This window comes from Uloborus diversus, chromosome 9, assembly GCF_026930045.1.
Source record: "Uloborus diversus isolate 005 chromosome 9, Udiv.v.3.1, whole genome shotgun sequence".
In the NCBI taxonomy this organism is placed as follows: Eukaryota; Metazoa; Arthropoda; class Arachnida; order Araneae; family Uloboridae; genus Uloborus; species Uloborus diversus.
Genome location: NC_072739.1, coordinates 102,131,885 through 102,154,005, shown reverse-complemented (window position 1 = coordinate 102,154,005; position 22,121 = coordinate 102,131,885). Strand labels below are relative to the sequence as shown.

The following is a 22,121-nucleotide window of genomic DNA, read 5'->3' as shown; positions in this document are numbered from 1 at the left end:
CGCATGACAGGTGTTTTGATTTATATACTCTGACACTTTCAGCGCCATCTATTGCTAAAAATTCCAACTATTTATTTTTCTTCTGCCATACGTTTTCCCCCTTCTTCGATAATATTCCGTTCAAATTTGAGGTCATTCTGACCACTGGTTTTATTTTTACAGCGTTTTGAAAGTGGAACTTTAATTATAATCACCCTGTATATATAAGTATAATGTGAATTGAAAATACATCTTAATTATTCTTATACAATACTTTGTTGCAGCCAGATCACAGCTTCAACTTTTTTTGCTAACTTTAAGCTATATTTTTCATTACTTCACTACTTAAAAAAATGCTTCTCAATATTTCGATTTTTTTGAAACTTAATACTTTGCACTCTATACAATTGGTTCTATTCCATTCCTAGAAATTATAAACTCTGATTTCACTCTGGCATGATAGGATGAAAATATTACTTCCAGAATGCGAGGAACTATTTCTCCATTTGGGCTGGCTCTGGAAATTTTTAGTCTTGTTGTCAAGGCATTGGCCCACAATAAACCTAAAGCTGGAACATCAGTTGCTTGTTGGACGCTGCCACTAATCTGAATAAAACACATTTTTTTACTTTGAGATACAAAATGCAAATTACGATTGTGTTTTTAATAAAAAAGAAAATGTATATTGGTTTGTATTTTTTCTATAAAAAATATCCTCATGAGACCCCCAAAAACATTTTTTTGAGTTACTGGTTTATATACACAAATAGGTATCAAAAATGAAATTATCAAACTAATGTGTTATTTTTTTTAAAAAATCTCTGGGGAACATATACATTTAAATGGATGTTGAGGTCATTAGCAGAACATAATAAAAAGAAACTTACACCAAACCATCTGCTCAGAAGTATTCATTTTTAAACCTTAAATACAGTGAAACCTCAATAAGTAGTCGACCGGTTAAGTGGTCACTCCGTTTAAGTGGTCGTTTTTCTTTGGTCCCGACAAGGTCTCATTCACAGTAATGTAAAATGACCCTCCTTTACTGGTCACCAAATTTAATTTTACCCTCTTAACTAGTCACTCAAAAGTTGTTTTCTAAAATTCCATTTCCTTATCGGATCTTAGAAAATAGTGTCGGATTTAGTTGAAAGGCTGTTTGATATCTATTTTCCTTGAAATCTCGATCATCGGTTCTGGTCATTCAAAGTATAATTCTTGCTGTGACTCTGCCGAGTGCCGAGAATATGAATCTAACTCCTTTCAGCAAGACAGACAAAATCTAATACCTGGAGAAAGTTAGTCAGTATTTAACATCCGTTCACAAGGAACAAAAAACACAAAATTTAAAGCTTGATGTACGTTAGAAGAGATAATTCTTTTCCGTAAGCAACAACTTCATCAGTCAACATTGAAGGATTGTATTAATGTACCATGACTACATTAAAATAAGTTGTTGTTATTAAGTAATGTATAAGTAAGAGAAAACAAAACAAAGTAACTATCATTAGTATTTTCCCCCCTTTTTAAAATTTCCACTAATTTATAGACATTTCTTACATTAGCTATTGTTTTTCTCACAGAATTCTACTGCTATTCATAAATATTTGTAAGACTTTTTTTTTTCTTCCTTAATTTCCCACTCCACATAAGTAGTCACTCCGCATAAGTGGTCAAAAATTTTTGGTCCCCCCCCCCTTAAAGAAAAACGACCTCGTAAAGACTTAACGAGGCTTTACTGTATCACTTAGCAGTGGCGTACCCAGGGGGTGGGCTGATAGGGCTACAGCCCCCCCCCCCCGAAATTTTCAAAATTATAAAAATTATAATAAAGAACAAGTTCTTTTTTATGATGTATTTTTGAAATCTTACATTCGTATTGATATCAGAAAAGCGATACATGAACTTTTCTTAGCTACAGTTCATAAGTATCCCCCCCCCCCCCAGCTCAAAGACTTTCGAGCTCAGCCCCCCCCCCCCGAATTGATTTGTCTGCGTACGCCGCTGTCACTTAGCATTGCAATTAACCCAAAATTTTGGCAAATAATGCTAGAATTCAAAATTTTTTTAAACCAATAGTATTTGCAACAGTTGCATACTGTTATTAATTTTTTGCTAGTAAAAGGTGTCATCTGTTTATCAATGGACATAAAAGCAGAACTCATGATGGTTGGACATTTGAACACTACAGTCACTAAAAGTGGTTAAACCATCTTCCCAGAAGTAGAAAAAATGCAACAATTGGCAAATTTGATCTGTATTTTCTTGCCTGCAGGTAGTAAACATAATTAGGTATTTCGGAAAGAAAGTTGACAGATAATAAGCAGTGGCGAATAATCCACTGTGTCATATCCTACATTGGCTATGCCGATACATTAAAAAAAAAATCATTTATACTAAACAATAGCTTTGAATTTTTTCTCAATATGCTTTGTGTTGTGTAATAATGATAAAATAATTAAAAAATAAAAAGGAAAGCTAATGCAAAAAGATAGCCACACAAATATCAGCAAAATGCAAATATTATCCTTGACACATCAAAGGAACATTAAAATAAGCTAAAAATAAACATTTCTAAGCATAAAAACACTTGTGAACATTTTTGAAAATTTCTGAATAAAAGGATGCAAAATGATTGGATACTGAAGACAATGTATGCGTTCTTTCGCTTGCACTTCACAAAGTAAGCTTGCATTGTTTTAAAGCAGTGCTTCTCAGCCTATTTTTACTTAACAGCACACTTGATAGTTGGCTAGATCCTTGCGACACACTGACCCAAATTTCATGTGTCAATATTACTAATACTTTCATTGTTCACTAGTCAAAGTGAGGAAAAGAAACTACAAGTGTTTCCATATGGATATAACAAATTATCTTTTAAATATTTTACTTTCTTAAGAAATTGAATTTAAGTTCATCATAAATTTTAGTGCTTCCTATGGTCAGCAAGTACCAAGCTTTACTGAGACACTTGTGCCTGTCTTGAAAGAGAGAGGCAGAGGCACTTTTTATTTAACTTTGTTGGGAAGAGCGAGACGAAGTTTTAAATCAATGATCTAGACATGATATTTGTTATTCTTGAAAAGAGACCATGCAAAAATCCCACATCACAAATATATGTATTTTTGAAATGGTTAAAGTAACAGCTCATTAATAGTGTGATCAGATATTTTTACTTCTTTTACTAAGAGCCAACATGCGTCCAAAGGAATTCACTGAAACCAAATTTTAAGGAATGGTTGCTCTTGATAAAGGAATTCACTGAAACCAAGTTTTAAGGAACGATCCCTCTTGATATCTATAAATTTCTCTTGAACGTTCAAAGAAAGTTCCTCACTGATGCGTCAACGGATCACAAACCCAGTCATACTGTTCTGTGCCAGTAACTTGAATCATGATCAAATGTTCTGCTGCCACAAACTGATTTGAAGACTTGAAAGTTCATTTTTTGTATTCAACATGAATTCTTCAACATTTCCCGTCATTGTAACCGCTTCATCGCTGCAAACGCTTGTGGAATTATAACACTGAATCAAGTCGCTTTTTATTTATTTAGCTGTAACATGGAATATTTCATCATCAGTTGCAAGCTGAGAAAGATCTTTTCAGGAAATATAATGATCTTGAATTCCGCCCTCATTCGCAAGAATAATTCACCTTCCATGTGTGTTGATTCATCAACTAAAAATTAAAAAATACCAGCTATTTGTAGCTTATCAACCAGTGTTTTTTTTTTTTAATGTCATCTGTCACATCTTTAAGTCTTTGCCGATAATATTGCCTAGAATTGTCACTCTGACCACCTTATTCATTGCATCGTAACCTATTGTTCCCTGCACGTTTTCTAAACCAGCTGGTAAAATAAATGTTTCACCATTGTTATGCAGTTTTCAATTCAATTTGGCAATTAATTAAACTAGCAACATCATACCTTAACTCTTGTGCAGGAAAAGTACAGCTATATTAAGCAGTATGTTACCACTCCTAAGTCAGGACTAAGGCAGAACTACTTGATGAGATGACATGCTTCCAGCAGTTATTTTCTCCTCCAAACTGGCGAGTCCCTAACAAGGACGAAACTGCTGTCTCTGGATGGGATAACTGGACTGTTGATGTATTGCATGAAAAATACATCTGTGTTCTATTTTCTACAACTCCGAAAATACCATAGCACACCAGTATGCCAAGGCATACAGGTTGCGAAAAAATGTTTTAGAGCATCTCTGGAGTAGAGTAGCAATCTCTAAACATGTTATTGTTTTTCTTCATTACTCATTATTTCCTAAACAATAGACAGAGCTGCCAACATTTGAAAAACTAAATTAGAAGTAGAGTTTCATGCGGGCGGGACGGGGGGGGGGGGGGGGGGGGGAGATAAAATGGCACATTTAATTACGAACCAACATACACAATGTATAATTTACGTTTTAAATTATGTACCTCAGAGCTACATTGACGTAAGTCCAAAAAATGCGATTTCGTTTATTACTGCATTGTATGCAGAAGACTATTTCACATTGAGCCATAAAAATGTAATTAGTAAAAAAGAAAAAAACCTGTGACCTTCTTCCTCCAATCAATTCTAATTTGAATTCTGAAACTTTGAATTCAAATTATGTTTTTCGCAATCACAAGTTGCGACAAGATCCTACTCATTAGAGTTATTGTTTCTAGAAATGGCTCCCCCTCCAAGCATGTCCCTCCTCCTGGGTGGTTACGTGTGTATAGTTGTGTGTGTGTGCAGGCTTAAGTGTGTGCACATAGGTCTGTGTATGTGTGTAAAGGCGCGCGCGCACGTAGGCGAGGGTGTATGAGCATGCATGTGTAGGACATGGACGCCACCACCCAGCAGAAGTGGATTCCGGTGGACAGTGCTCAGGACCAGAGTAGCCGTGCCGCCGCCGGTGGGCAGTGGTGCTGCTGGTCCAAGCTGAACTAGTATGTTGTGGCCATCACGAAACTTTCTTCTATATATATATTTTTTTTTCTGATCCCTCCCCATGCTTGACGAGGAAGCAATATTCCCAACAAAAACAAAATTACACATGCAAAAACTTGACGACCATCCCAATGTCTGAATTATTGCAAAAGCAAAGCAAAGAGCGAAAATTGAAAGTTATTTTAAAAGCCTTGTTTGAATTAATTACCAATATTTTATTTGTTAACAAATGTTGGCCTAGAGCCATTATTTTTTTCTTGGAGAAATTCGTAAAGTTTTAGAAGGATTAGAAAAGTTTCCAGAACTTACTTCCTTCTTTTTCGAACTTAGAAAGTCATCCCGTTATTTTACCGGCGCTCAAATGGTTCCCCAGAGTCAACATTCCCTGCATGCATAGCATGCGTTTGTTGACCCGTCACGATGATGTGACATCATAGGAAAGATGTTGAGTAAATTCTTGCTGTATGCATGTGGGAAACAATTTTAGAGAATTTAGTTTTAAACTGTAAACTGTGTTGAGTTGTTTCCTCAATATAATTTATGCATGCTTTTTGATATACGTCACGCCATCGTGTAGGGAGATAGGGAATGCTATTTAAGAGTGAACTCTCAATCAATCATTCTCTTATTGTTTCACCTCTTGTTTTACTATGTTGTGACTGCAGTCCGATGTTTTTCTGAGGTGCTGAGATTGTGCCTGGGAGCTGTGTGCTCCGGAGTTCCACATTATATAGTGGATTCTTTTTGAAAGATGTAGGAAGTTTTGTCGTTGAGCCCAGCCAGAAATGCGGGCATGTTCCAGTTGTTGCCTTGAGATGAGTTTTTAAGTGAGGGATTTTCTCTCTAAAATTGAGAGTTTAAATCAAGTTGTTTTTTTTGCTGTGAAAAGGCCTAACAAACAGGACCATGGAAGGTCCACGCTCGAGAGCTGGATTGGATGTTCATTAGATGGACGGATGGTTCCTGTTGTCCAGGAGGACAGGTTTCTTTTCTGAATTCAGCATGGTGGCATGGAATGGTCACGGACAATTTTGATATGGGATCCAAATTGGTGGATCGTGCCCTCACATGTTGTGCCAACTTTTAAGGAAGGAATAGGTTGTTTGGTATGAACTTTTTAACTCGTTCGTATGAACTATTCCGTTTATGGCATTGGACTCAAGGTTGTACTTACATTAATCTAGTCATATAAATTTTACTGGAACTTTAAACGATACTATTTTTAAGAAATGTTTCCTACTGATATTTTTGGGGGGATTTTTTATTCAAATGTTGGGGAATGTGAATTTCATTTACACTTGTTATTATTTCCATGTTTTGACATATTTATTGTTTAATAAAATGTTTATTTAATTGTTAAATATGTGTCTGTATGTCCTTTCTTCCCGAGCAGATCATTCCACAAATTTTCAGTTGGGTTTGTTAGTTTAAAACCTGCTTTAAGTTCTTTGAACTTCGGGTTTTGATTGAGCTATCAGTTTGAATTGCCCAACAACAAACATAGGATGGCAACAGTTAAAAATTTTAAATCATTGAGATAATATTTCCGATCATTTCCATACAATTACTAGTATGTTGTGGCCATCACGAAACTTTCTTCTATATTTTTCTTTTTTTTCTGATCCCTCCCCATGCTTGACGAGGAAACAATATTCCCAACAAAAAACAAAATTACACATGCAAAAACTTGACGACCATTCCAATGTCGGAATTATTGAAAAAGCAAAGCAAAGAGCAAAAATTGAAAGTTATTTTAAAGGTCTTGCTTGAATAAATTACAAATATTTTATTTGTTAATAAGCATAAGATGGCAACAGTTAAAAATTTTAAATCATTGAGATACTATTTCCGATCATTTCCATACAATTAAAATCACGAGAAATACGCAGATGACAATCTATTACGATTTATCTTTCTTATTGATGCAATAATAAAGCTATTTTTATTCGCAAAAAAAAAAAAAAAAAAAAAATCAATGCCTCTTGGAGCCATTGGCGTCAAAATTGAATCAAAGCCTGTTTAAATATGGATTCACATATATTCCAAATTTCAACCAGAACGTAGCATTACTTCTTGAGATAGGGCACTCACAATGGAAAAAAAGAACGGGCGATTGCACTACTCCCTTTTTAGCTGTTGACACCAAAATAAAATCAGCTCTTATACCAACTAAGGGCTACTTGCCGATAATTTTTTCTTTCATTCCGTTCATTATTTCTTGAGATACAGCAGTCACAATTGACGACAAAAAACCTTCTATAGCTCAACCCCCGTTTGAGTTATTGACACCAAAATTGAATCAGCACCTGTTCCTGTTAATGGCAACATATGGACCAAATTTTGTTTGATTCCGCCAGTTACTTCCTGAGGAATAGCAAGCACGCGTAACTCAAAGAACGTCCCATTGCTCTACCCCGCTTGGAGGAATTCGAGCCAAAAACCAATGGGCACAAGTTCACATAGGGGCACATATGTGTACCAAATTTCGTTCGATTTCATGCGGTAGTTTTGCTGTAGAGCGGCCACAAAAAACTGGTCACACACAGACGTGACACACACACATACACACACACAGACATTTTCCAAAAATAGTCGAAATGGACTCAGCACACCTCAAAACGTTCGAATCCGTCAAAATTTGAAAATTTTCACGAATCCAATACTTTCTTCTATATATTAGATATAGAAGAAAGTAAAAATGAACCACAACATCAAGGACTGTCAAATGAGAACAATAAGCAATCGTGATTGCTCAAAAAACATTTTTTTCTAGAGTTAAAAGAGTGCACGTCCCATCCTTTGCATGAGGCATGTGTGCCAGAAAAAAGTTTTTCCTCTCTCCTGGATAAGTAACACTTTGCTTTGAAAAAAATGCAATTAATCAATATTAAGTTTTTTTTCTTTTGTTTTAAATTAGTTGTGGCAAGATTATTTTACTCCTTTTTAAAACATTTAGAATTTTGTTAGAAAAGCAATATTATCTAAATGATTATAATATGGATATTATCTTTAACAATTGAAAAATTTCCTGTGATTATAAAGAAAAGTAAAGTAGAGAAAATCGTAGGCTTTTGACAAGTTTTTGTAGCGTCGTAGTTCAAGGCTATAGTTTATAGAAACTATGATTTTTTCGTAGCAGTTGGCAGCTCTGAAAGTAGACACTACAAAGCATGCTCAACAAAAGTGCAAAGGTATTTTTTACAAGTGTGTTTTTTTTTCTGTTAAATTCCTGTATTTTTCTTCTTAAAACATTTTATAAACAGAATAACTACAAAAACTGTGAATCTCAAGAATGAAATTCGTGGAATTCCGCTGATTAACGGAAACATCCCATGTATAAATTAAATAAAAATCTTACTTGATTGACACAAATAACAAACATTTGATGATTATTTGCTAAGTTCCATAACTGTGTAACAAGTTGCAAAATAAGGAGTGTACGCATATTCATGGACTCATATTCACATCGCAGCACAGCAGCAACAGAATCAATGACAAGGATTTTAGGTTTAACTTCCTTCTTTAGTAGGTCCGGTATACTTTGCTGCAGAACATGCATAGTCTCCTTCTAAAATTCGAAAAAAAAAATCCTTGAGTGAATTTTTTATGCTTTCAAAACTTGACTTTCAAATTTTCAATTAAAAACAAACAATTATATAGAAAAAATATCTTTCATGAATGGGGTCATTTCCAAAATTTTATAAGTATTTTTTGTGTGAAAGAGCATGCTTAAAAACATAGGATCAGATCATTTTTTAAAGAATTTGACTAAGTTTAATATTTAAAATGAAATTACTTTAATCGGTTACTTTCATTGTTGACGCTTCTTCCAATGACATCACAAATGATGAAAGGCCATTCACTGTTGCCATTCAGAAGAGCACAATATTTAATTTGCATCTTTACTCATGTGTACTGGTAACGATATGGTTGATTGCAAGTGTAGAGTGAATGTTTAATTCGCTTCCTGATTATCATAATTTGGAAATGCGGTAGAAAGTTGCGTCGAAGTACATCGTTTGTGACGTCATAAAGAACACGCCTTGTTTGAAAAATCGGACATTTTAAAAAATTCATTAAAAAATAACTGTTGGGAAAATGAAAGTATTTTCTGGGCTCATGTTTTTTTTTTTAAATTTATTCAATTAATTTCTGTGACTAAAAGTAGTACTTTTGAATGAAGGAAACAACCCCATTGAATGTGTCTGTCAAGTTCTGGAATAGAGTGAGAAAATTTAAAAAATTGGAAAATACATATGAATTTCTAACCAAAATGAAAAAATTTCCGATTTTCGGTTCAGTTCCAGTTTGAAGCCCTAAATATATCTTTAATAATGGCCACTTTGGACATCCATTTTTGTCAATTAAAAACCCAGAATTTTGGAATTTGTAATTAAAAAGGTCTTTTTCCAAAACAAGATTGGCAACAATAAACCATTGGTAAAATTGATAGCATTATGTTGGTGCAGCATGTCTTGTTTGGTATGTTTTTGTATTACTAGAGGGAGGGAAAAGCAAAATTTAAAACTAAATAATTAGGATAGTTTTAAAAAAAATCAAGATCGTTGGAAGAATCTTATTCTAGTAAGTTAGAGTTATCTTTTTTACAACTGAAGTAATATGACAAAATAATTAAGGAAATAAAATATTTTTTTAGATATTAGAACCAAATGATAAAATAATATGAATTATCAAGTACGGAATACTATACTGCAGTGTGCAGGTAAACGGCAGTATCTGCAGAAATGAGTTTTTGAGATAATTGAAGAAATGTGTGGTGGATTCAATACTAACAATAGGATAATATTAGGATTTGACATTTTTCTCGTACCTTTTTTTCAGCAGAAACCAAATAAGCAAGCTTGTACAGTAAAGATAATGTACAATAGGTGACAAAAATGTAAAAAAAAAAAAAAAAAAAACCCTGCAGTAACTGCTCTTTACTTGCACACGGCAGTATACTGCTTTCTTTCAAATAAACATGCTGTATTACCCCCATTATCAGGCATGCCCCAAAATTCGGGGATCACCAGATTTTCAATAACACTTGCCTGGTCCTTTTCGGCATGCGGGAAAAATCGAGGTTAGGGAAAAAAATTAATACTACAGTTAAATTTTGTAAAAATATTTACTAACAATGTCATTTGTTATTTTAACAAAAAAAAAAATGTTTAGTAATAAATAATTTTATAAAAATTAAATTAGAACTAAGTACGCAAACATTTAAGAAGTAAGTTACTGCCCCTAAACCAGTGCTAATGAATTTACTATAGCTAGTCGATAAATAAAAATTAAACTTACCTCTCTAAAAGGAACCTAAAATAATTTATTTAAAAAAATCATGAACAAATCGCAGCAGATTGCTTCTGAATTGATTACTTTATTGGCATATAATTAAATCCATTAGTAATGACCTACCATAAATCACAAACTCATATTATATGCAATACACATGTTTTTTTTGAAAGAAGGTTACTTTCGGAATTTGTTTATTTTTCCCCCTTTGGTTTGGTTTCTAATTGGAACTGAATGGGGAAATTTACTTTTGTTTTGTTGCAAAAAAAAATTCAAATTATCTGGCATGCCGGAAAATTTGCATTTCCCGGCATGTTGGTCAACCTCGCTTTTTTCCGGCATGCTGGATAATGCTGGGTAATATGGTATACTTATACCGCACATTCTACTACATTTACATACATCAAATTGAAGATTGGAGACATACACACTGATGATATGAACTATATTACAATCATATTTATTAGATATAATTAGAATATTATCTAATAAATATTTACAAAAATTTTAAAGTTCAATATTTACCAGGTTTGACACTTTTTTCAAGATAAGGTTATCACTTAAATTCAAGGCTTTATAACCAGCACATTTTTGTTTAAATTGTTCAGTCATTTGCATATACCTTTTGATGGGAAAGTCTCCTTCAGAATGAATATACAGTATTTCTGTATTAAAAAAATAAAGTAATAATAATTGTATAGTTCAATAAGCAATAACAATAAACATATTATAAAAAAAAGGCAATAAAAAAAACTGATTTGCAAGATAAATCAACAAAAAAATGCAAAAACTTTTTTTCAATGCAAAAAGATGTGCGCTTATTATTGGAAAGAGCTTCAATAAAAGCTTTGCCAAAAAAAAAAGGCTTCAGTTAAACATCTTTTGATCAGCATTTCTTAATTTCTTTAAGAAGCATGAAACTTTTTTAATATCCACTTTCTTGCAAAACCACTGGATTTTCTTTCATAATTTAGTACAGTAAACTCCCGATTATCCACAGACAGGGGTCTGGCCAGAGGAAATTTGGGTCCGTTAACGGACCCTTCACAAAAATCCGATCAACCAAAACGGAAAACTTATCACCACTTGCGATATTTAACTGTTATTTTGCGAGAAAATTATATGGGTTTGATTTTTTGATGCTAAAAAGGATAATTAACTGTCAAAATCATGGAGTTTATAAGTTTCCAACGAAATTCTGTGCCCTTTAACAGTGTCTGGGTTTAAAAGGTTAAATGCTGAATGACTGTCTGAATTTCTTTTGTTATAATCATTTTAAATGCTATACATAACATTTCTAGTATAATTTAACATAATGTAGAATGGTAAAAAATATTGACACTTGAGGGGTGCCCATCTCCCAGAGAGCGATGATGCCTCCCCCCTCCTCCCCTGAATACTTGAAAAACACTCAAAAATGATATTCTCAACAGAACAGAGGGAAAACACTCAACTTTAAGTGTCAATAATGCAGTTTACACCATCTCAAAATTCTAAAATTTCGTTTTTACAAAAAAAAAAAAAAAAAAAAAAAGCAAAATTATTTTATTTTTCACAAAAAACGGTCCCTGTGAAAAATCCTGGACATACGCCTGACAGAATTGGGTGGCACGAATGCCACAGATAATAAAAATCGTGGATGAACCTCAAAAACACTAAAATGAGGGACAAATAAGGTAAAAACTGTCCTTCCTCAAAAACTTAGCTGTATTGATGCATCATACTCTCTACAAACAAAGAAAATATATACAGTACAGTAAAAATGTTTATATTTTTGAACAACAGAACTTAACATCAATATAGAACAAGTGTATATAGGATGAAGAAAGCACAAAAAATAAATAAATAAAACAATTAAGTTTGAATTTGTAAATTTTCGACAAAAAAGAGCCATTGATATTTGCTGCGAAAATACATGTTCCTGATTGTTGATTGACTCACGGATAATCCGCCCCACTGATAATCGGGAGTTTACTGTATATAGCTTGAATGCAGCATTTTGAAAATGATTTACAAGGGTTAAACTGTAACAGAATTCCAATAACAGTATCACTTGGGAGATTGCACCAGATCTGCAAAAGATCAAGCCACAGCTCCATTAAAGAAAAAAAATTATTAGGTACAAATGCCCAATGCATAATGATTACGAGGAACAGCCCATCTTCAGTGCAGGTACCAAAGTTTTATGAGAAAAAAAAAATAGTCTTGGATTCAGGAGAATAAGTGAATTCTTTTGAATACCCAAGGAGGGAATTTTCCTCGACAGTTCCATTTTCTGTAATCAAGATGTATAATATTGATAATAACATAAATACACAATTGGGTTCAAATTTATTTTTTGGCAAAAACTTTTATTGAAATCCAAAAAACAATTTATTAGTGCACCAGACAATGTAATAAATACATAATATTTTTCAGACGGTTCATACTTGCATTGAGGCCTTTATAACATTGTGGCAATTGTGCTAAAATGCTTAGATGAAGGCACAATTGGGTTTTTCCACAGCCACTTTCCCCACAGATTTCAGTAATCGTTCCACCATATATTCCATCAAAATTCTTGAAGGAATCTAAGGATAGCTTTTCTTTAGAAGATGGTTCATAAAAAATATCAAAACCTATAAGAAAAAACTTTTATTAGTTACATTAGAAGCAATTCTAAAACGTTGATCAATAAATATAAAACATTAAAAACATTTTTTAACGGCACAAAATATTTTCCTAAAGGCAGGGTGGGGTTATGAGGGGCATTTTATTGTACATGTTAGATAATTTCAAAGGATGTTGTGTGGCATTACCAAAGTTTTATGTTTCTGTGAAATAGTTTAGACATCAGTACAGTGATATGATTTAGCAAAACTTCTGTGTCCTGTTGTTATCTGTTTCTATGCTGTGCGTTTGAACTTACCACTCATCTTACATTCAATAAAATTTTAGTCAATCTTATCAACACAGACTGTGGCATTTAATTTATTAAGGCAGTATTGTAGAGAGGTTTTGATCTCAATTTGGGGAGTAGGTTTCGTTCATGGGATGAGGGGTTCTTCATAGCTTTTGAGGAGGGCTGCCATCCCGCTTAGGAGGAAGGGCATTGGACATATCGCCCTAGTAAGAACTTTTATCATGAGACCATAATATATCAAAACACAGCAAAAACTATGTCTATTAGAAGCAAATACATAAATTTCCCAAAGCGAGAAGGGAAGGTAATTGAAATCTCTGAATGATGGGCCTGGTTATTTGTTTGGTTTTATATCATCTAGCCCTCAAAGAACTCTGGACATTGTCTTATTAGCATTATTTTTACGCAAAAGGTCAACTAAAAGACTAAAAGAAAGAATTCATCAGAAAAACTCTTAAAAATCATTTGACATGCAGGGATGAGAGTGGTCAGAGAGCAAAAAGGAGGAAATTTAAAAAATTTCGTAAAAGGAATGACATCCAAAACCGCATCAAAATAGAACCTAAAAGCCATGATTTTCAAAAATTCAATAAAAAAAGGCTAATTTACCAGTTTTAAAGGTAATACGTATTTAATTAAGTATAAGTAATAATTTTGTACAGTTTGCTGCAATGTATCATTCCTTGCAAGAGTGTTTATTAATAAATAAGTGTAAATTTTGAAAAAGAGGCATCAATTTCTAACCCCTGAGCTATTGAACAAAGGGTTGGGAGAGTCAGAAGTCAATCTTGGCTGTATCACACAATAGTGTCAACTTTTCATATTTTTTAGAGAAAAATACATTTGTTTTCATTAAAACCATTTGAGTTTATAGTGTTAAATGAGTGAGAACATAAATTTTAAAATTCGGGTCTGTTTGTAAAGTAAAAATTTACAATGGAGAGAAGAATCTAAAATGTCTTTATGTGGTAGAACATACTTTTCATTGTAAGAATTGAAAATAAATATATATGTATATAAACGATTGGTTATCTTTTTCCTTGCACTGGAAGCCAAAATTTGTCTTTAAAAACTTCCCAATACAATTTCGGAATCAAAAGAACAACTTGCAGCCACCTCATTTAATCATGAAATCTCAAAACTTTTAACAGGCTGTAAAGCCTAAACGGTTTGAGATTCCCCATAAATATTTTTTACACTTCATTTAATACACAAAAAAAGTAACCATGCAAAGTTTCAATAAAATTCGGGACTGTGGGTGCTATGCCACATTTTTTGATCGACTTTTGCATTTTTTTCCAAAATAAATAAAAGAGATAAAAATATTACTGAAATGATGAATAAAATAAGCAGATATAAGGTAGCATATAGTGAAAAACCACCCAACATTAAAAATAATTGAAATACTTGCAGGATGCAAAAAGATTGAAATCTCAAACAAGGCATGCAAATTTCGGGGGCAGCACGTGTTTGACATCGTTGGCATGATTCCAAAACATACGTTTTAGGCAGATATCGCGGAGGATGAAGATTCGCGGGAGAAAAGTAGAAAAAAATAAAAAATCGAGGACCGAAAATTTGAAAAAATCGTATTTTTCCCGATTTTTGAGAAAAATAAGGCTTGAAAGAAGCAAAAAAAAAAGGAGGAAAGGTTCTAAAGATGAACAAAAAAGCCGGAATTCCGGCAAAAGCCGGAAAAATCTCATCCCTGGACATGATATAGCAATGCTTTAGTTGCAATAAAAACATTTGTAGTAATGTAACCTTACAAATGACCAAAGATTTTTCAATATTTGGTCTACATCAAAAGTTGTCAAGTAAATTAGGAGCATATGAAGCCTATATCATCTTAAGAGCATTGTGCAATTTCTGATTGACATATGTGATTGTAATAAAAATGTATCTATTAACTAAATATCTCTTAAGATATATGCACACTATATGGCTAAAAGTATTGGGACTTTCAAAAATTCACATTTTTAAGGATTTCTCAAGAAATTAGGGACCAATTGCTTTGTAACTTTTGTCACATAAAAGGTATGATCCAGCTGTCATTTTCCAATAAAAGTTAGATCACCCTTGCATTTCGGGAATTAGTAGTAACAAATTGAGGTAAACAAAAATTTTTTCAATCATCATTTATTGTAAATAGCTGAGAATAGGCTGTAACTTTCAGAAAATAGTTAGCTTACCGTGTACAATTATTTTACATACTTTCAAGAAAGTATCACTGATATTCATGAAGATAAGAGCATTTCTTTCAAAACTAATGAATTTTATTTGAAGGGTTTTGGCTCATAATATGCAGCTTTCCATCAAAGCTTACCTAACTTTGAGAAAATTTGTAAGCATACAAGAAAAGTATAATACTAAAATTTGAAATTAAAATGTTGAAAATTTGATAAAATATGGACATTTAAAGCAATTAACGAAACTAATGTCATATACCCCACCCTTGGCGCCTTTTTCCTGTTGGCGCCAAGAAAACGATATATGACGACATATGTCATACATCGTTTTTAACGATGCTTTTTTTAGTGCCAATAGGAAAAATTCAGATAAAAAAAACATGATCAAAGCACTTCAGAACACAATATATATAAAAACAAAATAAAACCACAACAAAAAACATCGCGAATTATACGCTTCAAAAATACCAGAAACTAGAAAGTTTTTTTACACAAAGAAAAATTACTAGAAGGTATTTAAAATGCTTAAATTAACAAATTACAATCATAGCTCACCAAAGAAATATATTCCAATAGAAATAAAAGCTATTTTCCACCATGCATTTCAGTGAACAAAAACTTTTCTTATACTCTACTGAATAGGAGCAAAGCGATTCAATATGCGATATTTAAAGCGTAAAACATCCCCAAAATATAACTATTTCAGTCAAGAAAAAGCTTAGTTATTCAATTTTCGATGTATGAAAAGTAAAAATGACTCGACAGAACATCGCAAACATAAACAATACAAAAATACTATGCATTAATTTGCTATTCAGAAATGCTTTCAAAATACATACCAAAAATATCTACTATATTTTACATAAACACCTTCATATTTTTACAAAATTCTAGAGTCAACTTATTTTCAGAAATTCAGTACCTAAATGTGGCACGTTTACAGAATATGCCTGAATAGTTCTTGGCATTGATAAGAATTAACTTTTAGAATAAAATAACCGTACTATTTTTGTTAAAAAAAATTTACATACAGTTGACATAAAATTAAAAACTACAAGAAACCCTCAAAAATTTGTGAAAACATAAAAAATTTCGGAAGTGAGAGGTTTTTCTTTTTTTTTTTTAATTCTAAAAAAAGAAAAACTTACGTTTTTATTGTATAAATCCTTACACTCAAGCTGATGAAACAATAGCGTCTTACCGAGACACATCCCAAGTTGGATTTTACTCTTAATTAACGCTCAAGTTTGAAGAAACTGGCATTTTCTAATATTTATTCATCAAAACACAACCACTGAGTTTAAACTAGAGACGTACCGAGTAGCACTTTGGCCGAGTAGCCGAGTACCGAGTACTCGGCCTTTCACTACTCGGCCGAGTACCGAGTTACCGAGTACTCGGCATTTCACTACTCGGCCGAGTTAACAAGTACTAATTATGTTTTAAGAAGAACCACTGACACACATGTGATCAATTTTGAACTTATTGAAATAGTAGTATAAGACCTCTTTTCCATATAAAAGTTTTCAAAACTAAATTCCTGCTGAAATTTAATTACGCATTATTTAAAAAATTTTGTTTACGTCAAAAATTTTACAAAAAAATTATTTTTAAAATTAAAAATAAATAAATAAAAGGTATGATTGATCAAGTTGGAATTAAGACAAACTATACCAATCTATTTTAGTTCTAGTGCACCAAACATAAATAGTTTTTAAAAGCAAATAAAGCAAATGTGCAGGAACACTGCACACACGTGTTTCTGCATTGCAAGGAACGTCTTTATCAGTGCATAAAATGTGAGCTAAAGAATATTAAGACATTCGACAAAAAAAACGACTTTTGTCGGATGCCTTTAAATCTACAAGCTCACATTTTGTGCATTGAAAAAGGAATTTCCTGTAATGCCAAAACATGTGTCTGCAGTGTTCCTGCACTATGCTTTTAACGTTGTTTTATTTCCCTTTTTTTAAGCAAAGGAATTTTTTTATTTCTTAAACCTAATTTTTGTTTGTAGCAAAAATCTATTTTTTATGTAAAAGTTCCATGTTTTCTATACTTACCTTTTTTGCACAATTTTTAATAAATAAGTTTTATTAACTTTGGGGGACATTAAAATAAAGATTTATTCCATTTAAGCATTAAAAACTTCATTATTCTCAAAATTTAAAATTGACTTGTAAATGACTGCAGAATATTAAATATGCTTGCCCTTTTTTATAAATTTTAATATCTGTCTTGGACAATATTCAATTTTTTGCAACTACTCGGTATTGGCCGAGTATCTGATCAAAATTTGGCCGAGTACCGAGTACTCGGCAAATTGGCCGAGTATGCCGAGTACCGAGTAGTTACCGAGTACTCGGTACGTCTCTAGTTTAAACCAACATAAAATAAGCTTTCCTATAAGGTATATTGCATGAAAAAACAAGAAACTATCTAACGTGGAACACAAGAAACTATCTGACATGGAATGCTAAAAAGTCAACAAGTTTGAACAGATCTAAGGTTCCTTCGGGTTGCCATGCACAGGTTAATTCCTCCAGGTATGCCATGCTTAAAAAATTATCGCCTCATTGGCAAGAAAAATATTTCAATTTTGTGCAATAAATCAGATGTCCCTAAATGGGGGGAATATCACACCTGTACTGTTTTCACTATGCATGCACGAAAGATAGCATTTGTGAACTTTCATAATCTAAAAATTTTAAAATCCAACTAGATTCCTCAACTCATAATAAAATTTCAGTTGAATATCTTAAAAACTTAGAAAGTTATCAGCAATCTTATGAGCTGAATTTCAATAACTCTTGGATAGGCGACTAATGGTAAGGGATCGTTCGCAAATAATCTGTTTTTATCATGAATCATAGTGAACAATGGCAAGCAAATGTTGCAATCTTGCAAACGACGTCTCACAACTTGTTGTCCATTCAAGAAACTTTGCTCATTAGATTGCTGATAACTTTCTGAATTTTTAAGATATTGAACTGGAATTTTGTTATATATGAGGAATCTTGTTGGGTTTTAGATTATGAAAGTTATCAATCGCTATCTTTTGCGTATGCTCAGTGAAAAATTAATGGCTTTAAATGTCATATTTTATCAAACTTTCAACATTTTAATTTCAAATTTTTGTATTATACCTCTCTGGGTAGGTATGACGGACACCAGGGTGTAATGTAATATATGTTGTCAAGTTTTCTGGAAGTTTGGTAAGCTTTGATGGAAAGCTTTGTGTGATATGAGCCAAAAACCTTCAAATAAAATTCATAGTTTTGAAAAAAAAAATGATTATATTTTAGTGAATATCAGTGATTTTTGCTCAAAAGTATGTAAAATAATTGTACATAGTAAGCTAACTAATTTTTAAAATTTACAGCTTATTCTCAGCTGTTTACGATGAATGATCAAAAAATATTTTGTTACAGATCCCTAAAACGTGAGGGTGATCTAACTTTTATTGGAAAATTAAAATTGAAGCACACCTTTTATGTGATAAAAGTTAAAAAGCAATTCATTGGTCTTTTATTTCTTGAGAAATTCTTAAAAATGGACACTTTCCAATAAGTAACTGGAAAGTGTTCCAATACTTTTGGTCATATAGTGTATATAACAAATAATAGATTTTTGGACACAACTTTCACCCGAGGGCTGATTTAGAAATATTTCAAGGAGGGCGTGATTGATTTTAAAATTTACCTCTTACTACATATCTGGTTTCCTCACGCTCAGGGATGCCACAGCATTTTATCTAAAACAATTAAAATATTGAAATTTGGCCAAGGAGGTCACCGAAAGTTTTCCACTGAAAGAGCACTCTAAAATTTCCCCCATTTCTTTCCTTAACGTCATCAAAGATAGCCCACACATGCGTTTCAGGACTTCAATATGGAAAAATTGCCAGTTCATGGTCCCTCAAGGGGGGGGGGGATGTTTGCCGCTCCCTTGTATCCCTCCTCCTTATCACCTAACTAAAGTACTCAGAAACAGAATAAATATACAAATTTTAAAAATAAATAAAATATAATAAATCATAACCTGATATTGGATCTGTTTCAAGAACTGCATGAGAAACCGCTTCAATGATGATTTTAGCTTCACCTTTTGATACTTTAGCACACTTTTGAAGTTCTGGTATTGAAAGATGAAGGATCTTCTTTAATGAACACAAGTTGCCTGTTTTCAAAAATAATAGAACAATAAATTAATCAACACAATCATTGAGTTTCATAAATTTTACATCAAAATGCTGGAGGGTAGCAGCATAAATTAAGAAATATCACCAAACAAAACTTGACGGGTTTTGGACTGTCCAAAACTGGTTTACGACAGGTGGTTTTTACCGTCCAAAAGTGCCTTAAGCTCTCCAAAAATATGCTAAAGCTAGAGGGGTGTAATCAAATCAATTCGTATTTACCAGGATTCACCGATTTCAATCAGCTTGATTTAAAAACAATTTGATGAAAAGACATCGGAAGTTTTTCATCCATAAGTTCATTACTTTTTGCATTGAAAAAGGTGTTCCCTATAACGCCGAAACATGTGTCTGCAGTAATCTGCAATTTGTGCTTTTATGACGTTGTTATTTCTTACTTTACTTTTCAGCACAAAGGTATTTATTTATCTTACTACCAAGACTAAAAATATCAGTTCCATTTATAACTCAAAGGAATGTTGTGAAATGTGTAACATTTTTTGCTAGAAAAAAAGCTTAATTTTATTAAAAAATGGTTTCTGTGTATAAGTTTTACATGATATTTTAACAATTTTTTAAAAATAATAGATTTTAGATCAAATTGATGATTAAATATATGCACTTATTTTAAAACTTGAGCAATTTCTTTTTATATTCAGTTTTAACTTACATTATGTAACTAAAAAATTCCATTATTAAAAAATTCCATTATTATTCTTCCATTTTATTATTTAGTTACATTCTGTAACTAAAAAAATTTAACCTTTATTTTAAAAATTTTAACCTTTATTTATTTTTGTCCCCCTGTATAGCAAAAAACTTCTAGAGCATCTTCATTTCTTTTAAATTAGTTCAGTAGTCAACTGGTCACAAGTGCAATTCCAGTATGAAATCTGTTTACTCAAATATAAAAATCGTTTGGTAATAATTTGTTAATGATTATAATGCAGCAACTGGATTTTACCTGATCTGTAAGTCAGAGAAAAAAAAGTTAACAGTATTCTGCATTGTTTGAAATAGTTTCAACTTACATTGAATAAGTTTCCAGTGAAAAGTATCGCATTATGTACGAATCGAAAACTAAAGGCAACTATAACTCACTATAAACAGATTGATAATTAACAAGTTTTAACTCTTTATATACAGGTTGAAAATTGTTTTTTTGTATAAATATTGAAAATAAACAACAATTATCGGTTCTCAATTACTCTCCAATCACTGAAAGCAATGACAAAACTATATTAGGTCTCCTCCTAAGAATATAGGCTTGCCAGACGTCCCAGTTTTCAGAGAAGATCCTATTGTCCTGGCCGGTTTACTTCATGTCCCGGGAAAATATAAATTTGATTACGGTTGACCAAAAAAAGTCTAAAAATAATTAACTGGTAAGGATTATCGAGGATTATTACTTTGTCATTTGCAACATTGACTTAAAAATTAATATCGCGGAATATCTTATGAGGATTTTTACAAGATTAAAAGAAAAAAGGGCTTTCTAAAAAAAGTCCCTGCCAATGAAAAGTATAAGTAAATATTGTTCAATTTTTTATTCCTCATTCAAAGTGTTTCTTCTTACAAAATAACTAGTAGGCAAAACATGTAAGACATAAAAATTTAAAAATGATATGCTTGTGTTATTTCTTAATACTCTTGTTTTAGGTTCATAATTAGTAACCACTGACTCATAGCATTGAGGATGTACAGTCCTGTAAAATATTCTAAAATCCAGTCAAGGGTGCGTAATTTGAATACTCGCGATGCTGGGGGGGGGGGGGGGGGGGTCATTCTAGGTGTCCCGGTTGAGCATTTCAGAAATCTGGCAAGCCTATCTAAGAATACACTTCACTGAAAACAGAAAAAAATGAAGAAAACGAACAAATTTATAGCAACATAGACGTCAAAAACGGGAAGATGAAATTCTTTCTAGATACAATTAACTGCAGGGCATAACGATTATAACATAATATGATACTTTATTTCCTTTACGTTTAATACCTGCTTTAAGTTTTGCAATTAGGGTTGGATTGACAGGAAGATTGTCAACCACAGTTTGAAGTTTAGTGGAATTGAAACCGGACATAATGGAAGATAGCATTGCCTTCTACTCAATATTTTCCATTTCGGTACCTTCAGTTCTTCTTTCAAAAAGAAAACATTTTTTCTGAAACTTTCAGTTGCTCATCCAGTTTAATGCTACAAAAGAAACTCATAATATTAAACAAAATCAAAGTAAACAAATTGAGCAAACCGCGCATTACGCAACGATTTGATGCCAACAAAAAGAGGAGAAAAAGAAATATTAATGTATCTGAAGACCAAATCGTCAGTTATTAAATCTGTTATACAGAAAAGGAGTCAATTTTTATAAGTTAGGATATAAATTAATAGAGTGCAATATTTCTTTAAATTAAGAATTGCTTCAAACACTTAAAAGCCAGAGAAATAGCTTACTTTCGACGACCGGTGGCGACCGATTTGGTGATTACGTGACAGCTAATGATCACGTGCTCCCATCAACAGCTGAAAATGGTAACCCGGCTACGGTTTGTCACTGGTCGACTGGTTGAGTTCATGGAACGCAACCATAGACGGTTATGTAATTTTTTATGTGCTCTGCAA

The 22,121-nt window shown here is 32.5% G+C and overlaps 1 protein-coding gene across 1 annotated transcript; it reads right to left on the bottom strand.

Moving 5' to 3' along the window:
• Nucleotides 1–161: 161 nt before the first annotated feature.
• On the bottom strand, nt 162–21,749 carry LOC129229852 (DNA repair protein XRCC3-like). The gene is made up of 6 exons (XM_054864227.1): nt 21,498–21,749; nt 19,346–19,483; nt 12,643–12,831; nt 10,739–10,878; nt 8,277–8,486; nt 162–585 (listed from the first exon to the last, which is right to left on the bottom strand). The coding sequence occupies exons 1-6, from the start codon at nt 21,595–21,597 to the stop codon at nt 379–381; spliced, it is 984 nt and encodes a 327-aa protein (XP_054720202.1). The 5' UTR covers nt 21,598–21,749; the 3' UTR covers nt 162–378.
• Nucleotides 21,750–22,121: the final 372 nt, after the last annotated feature.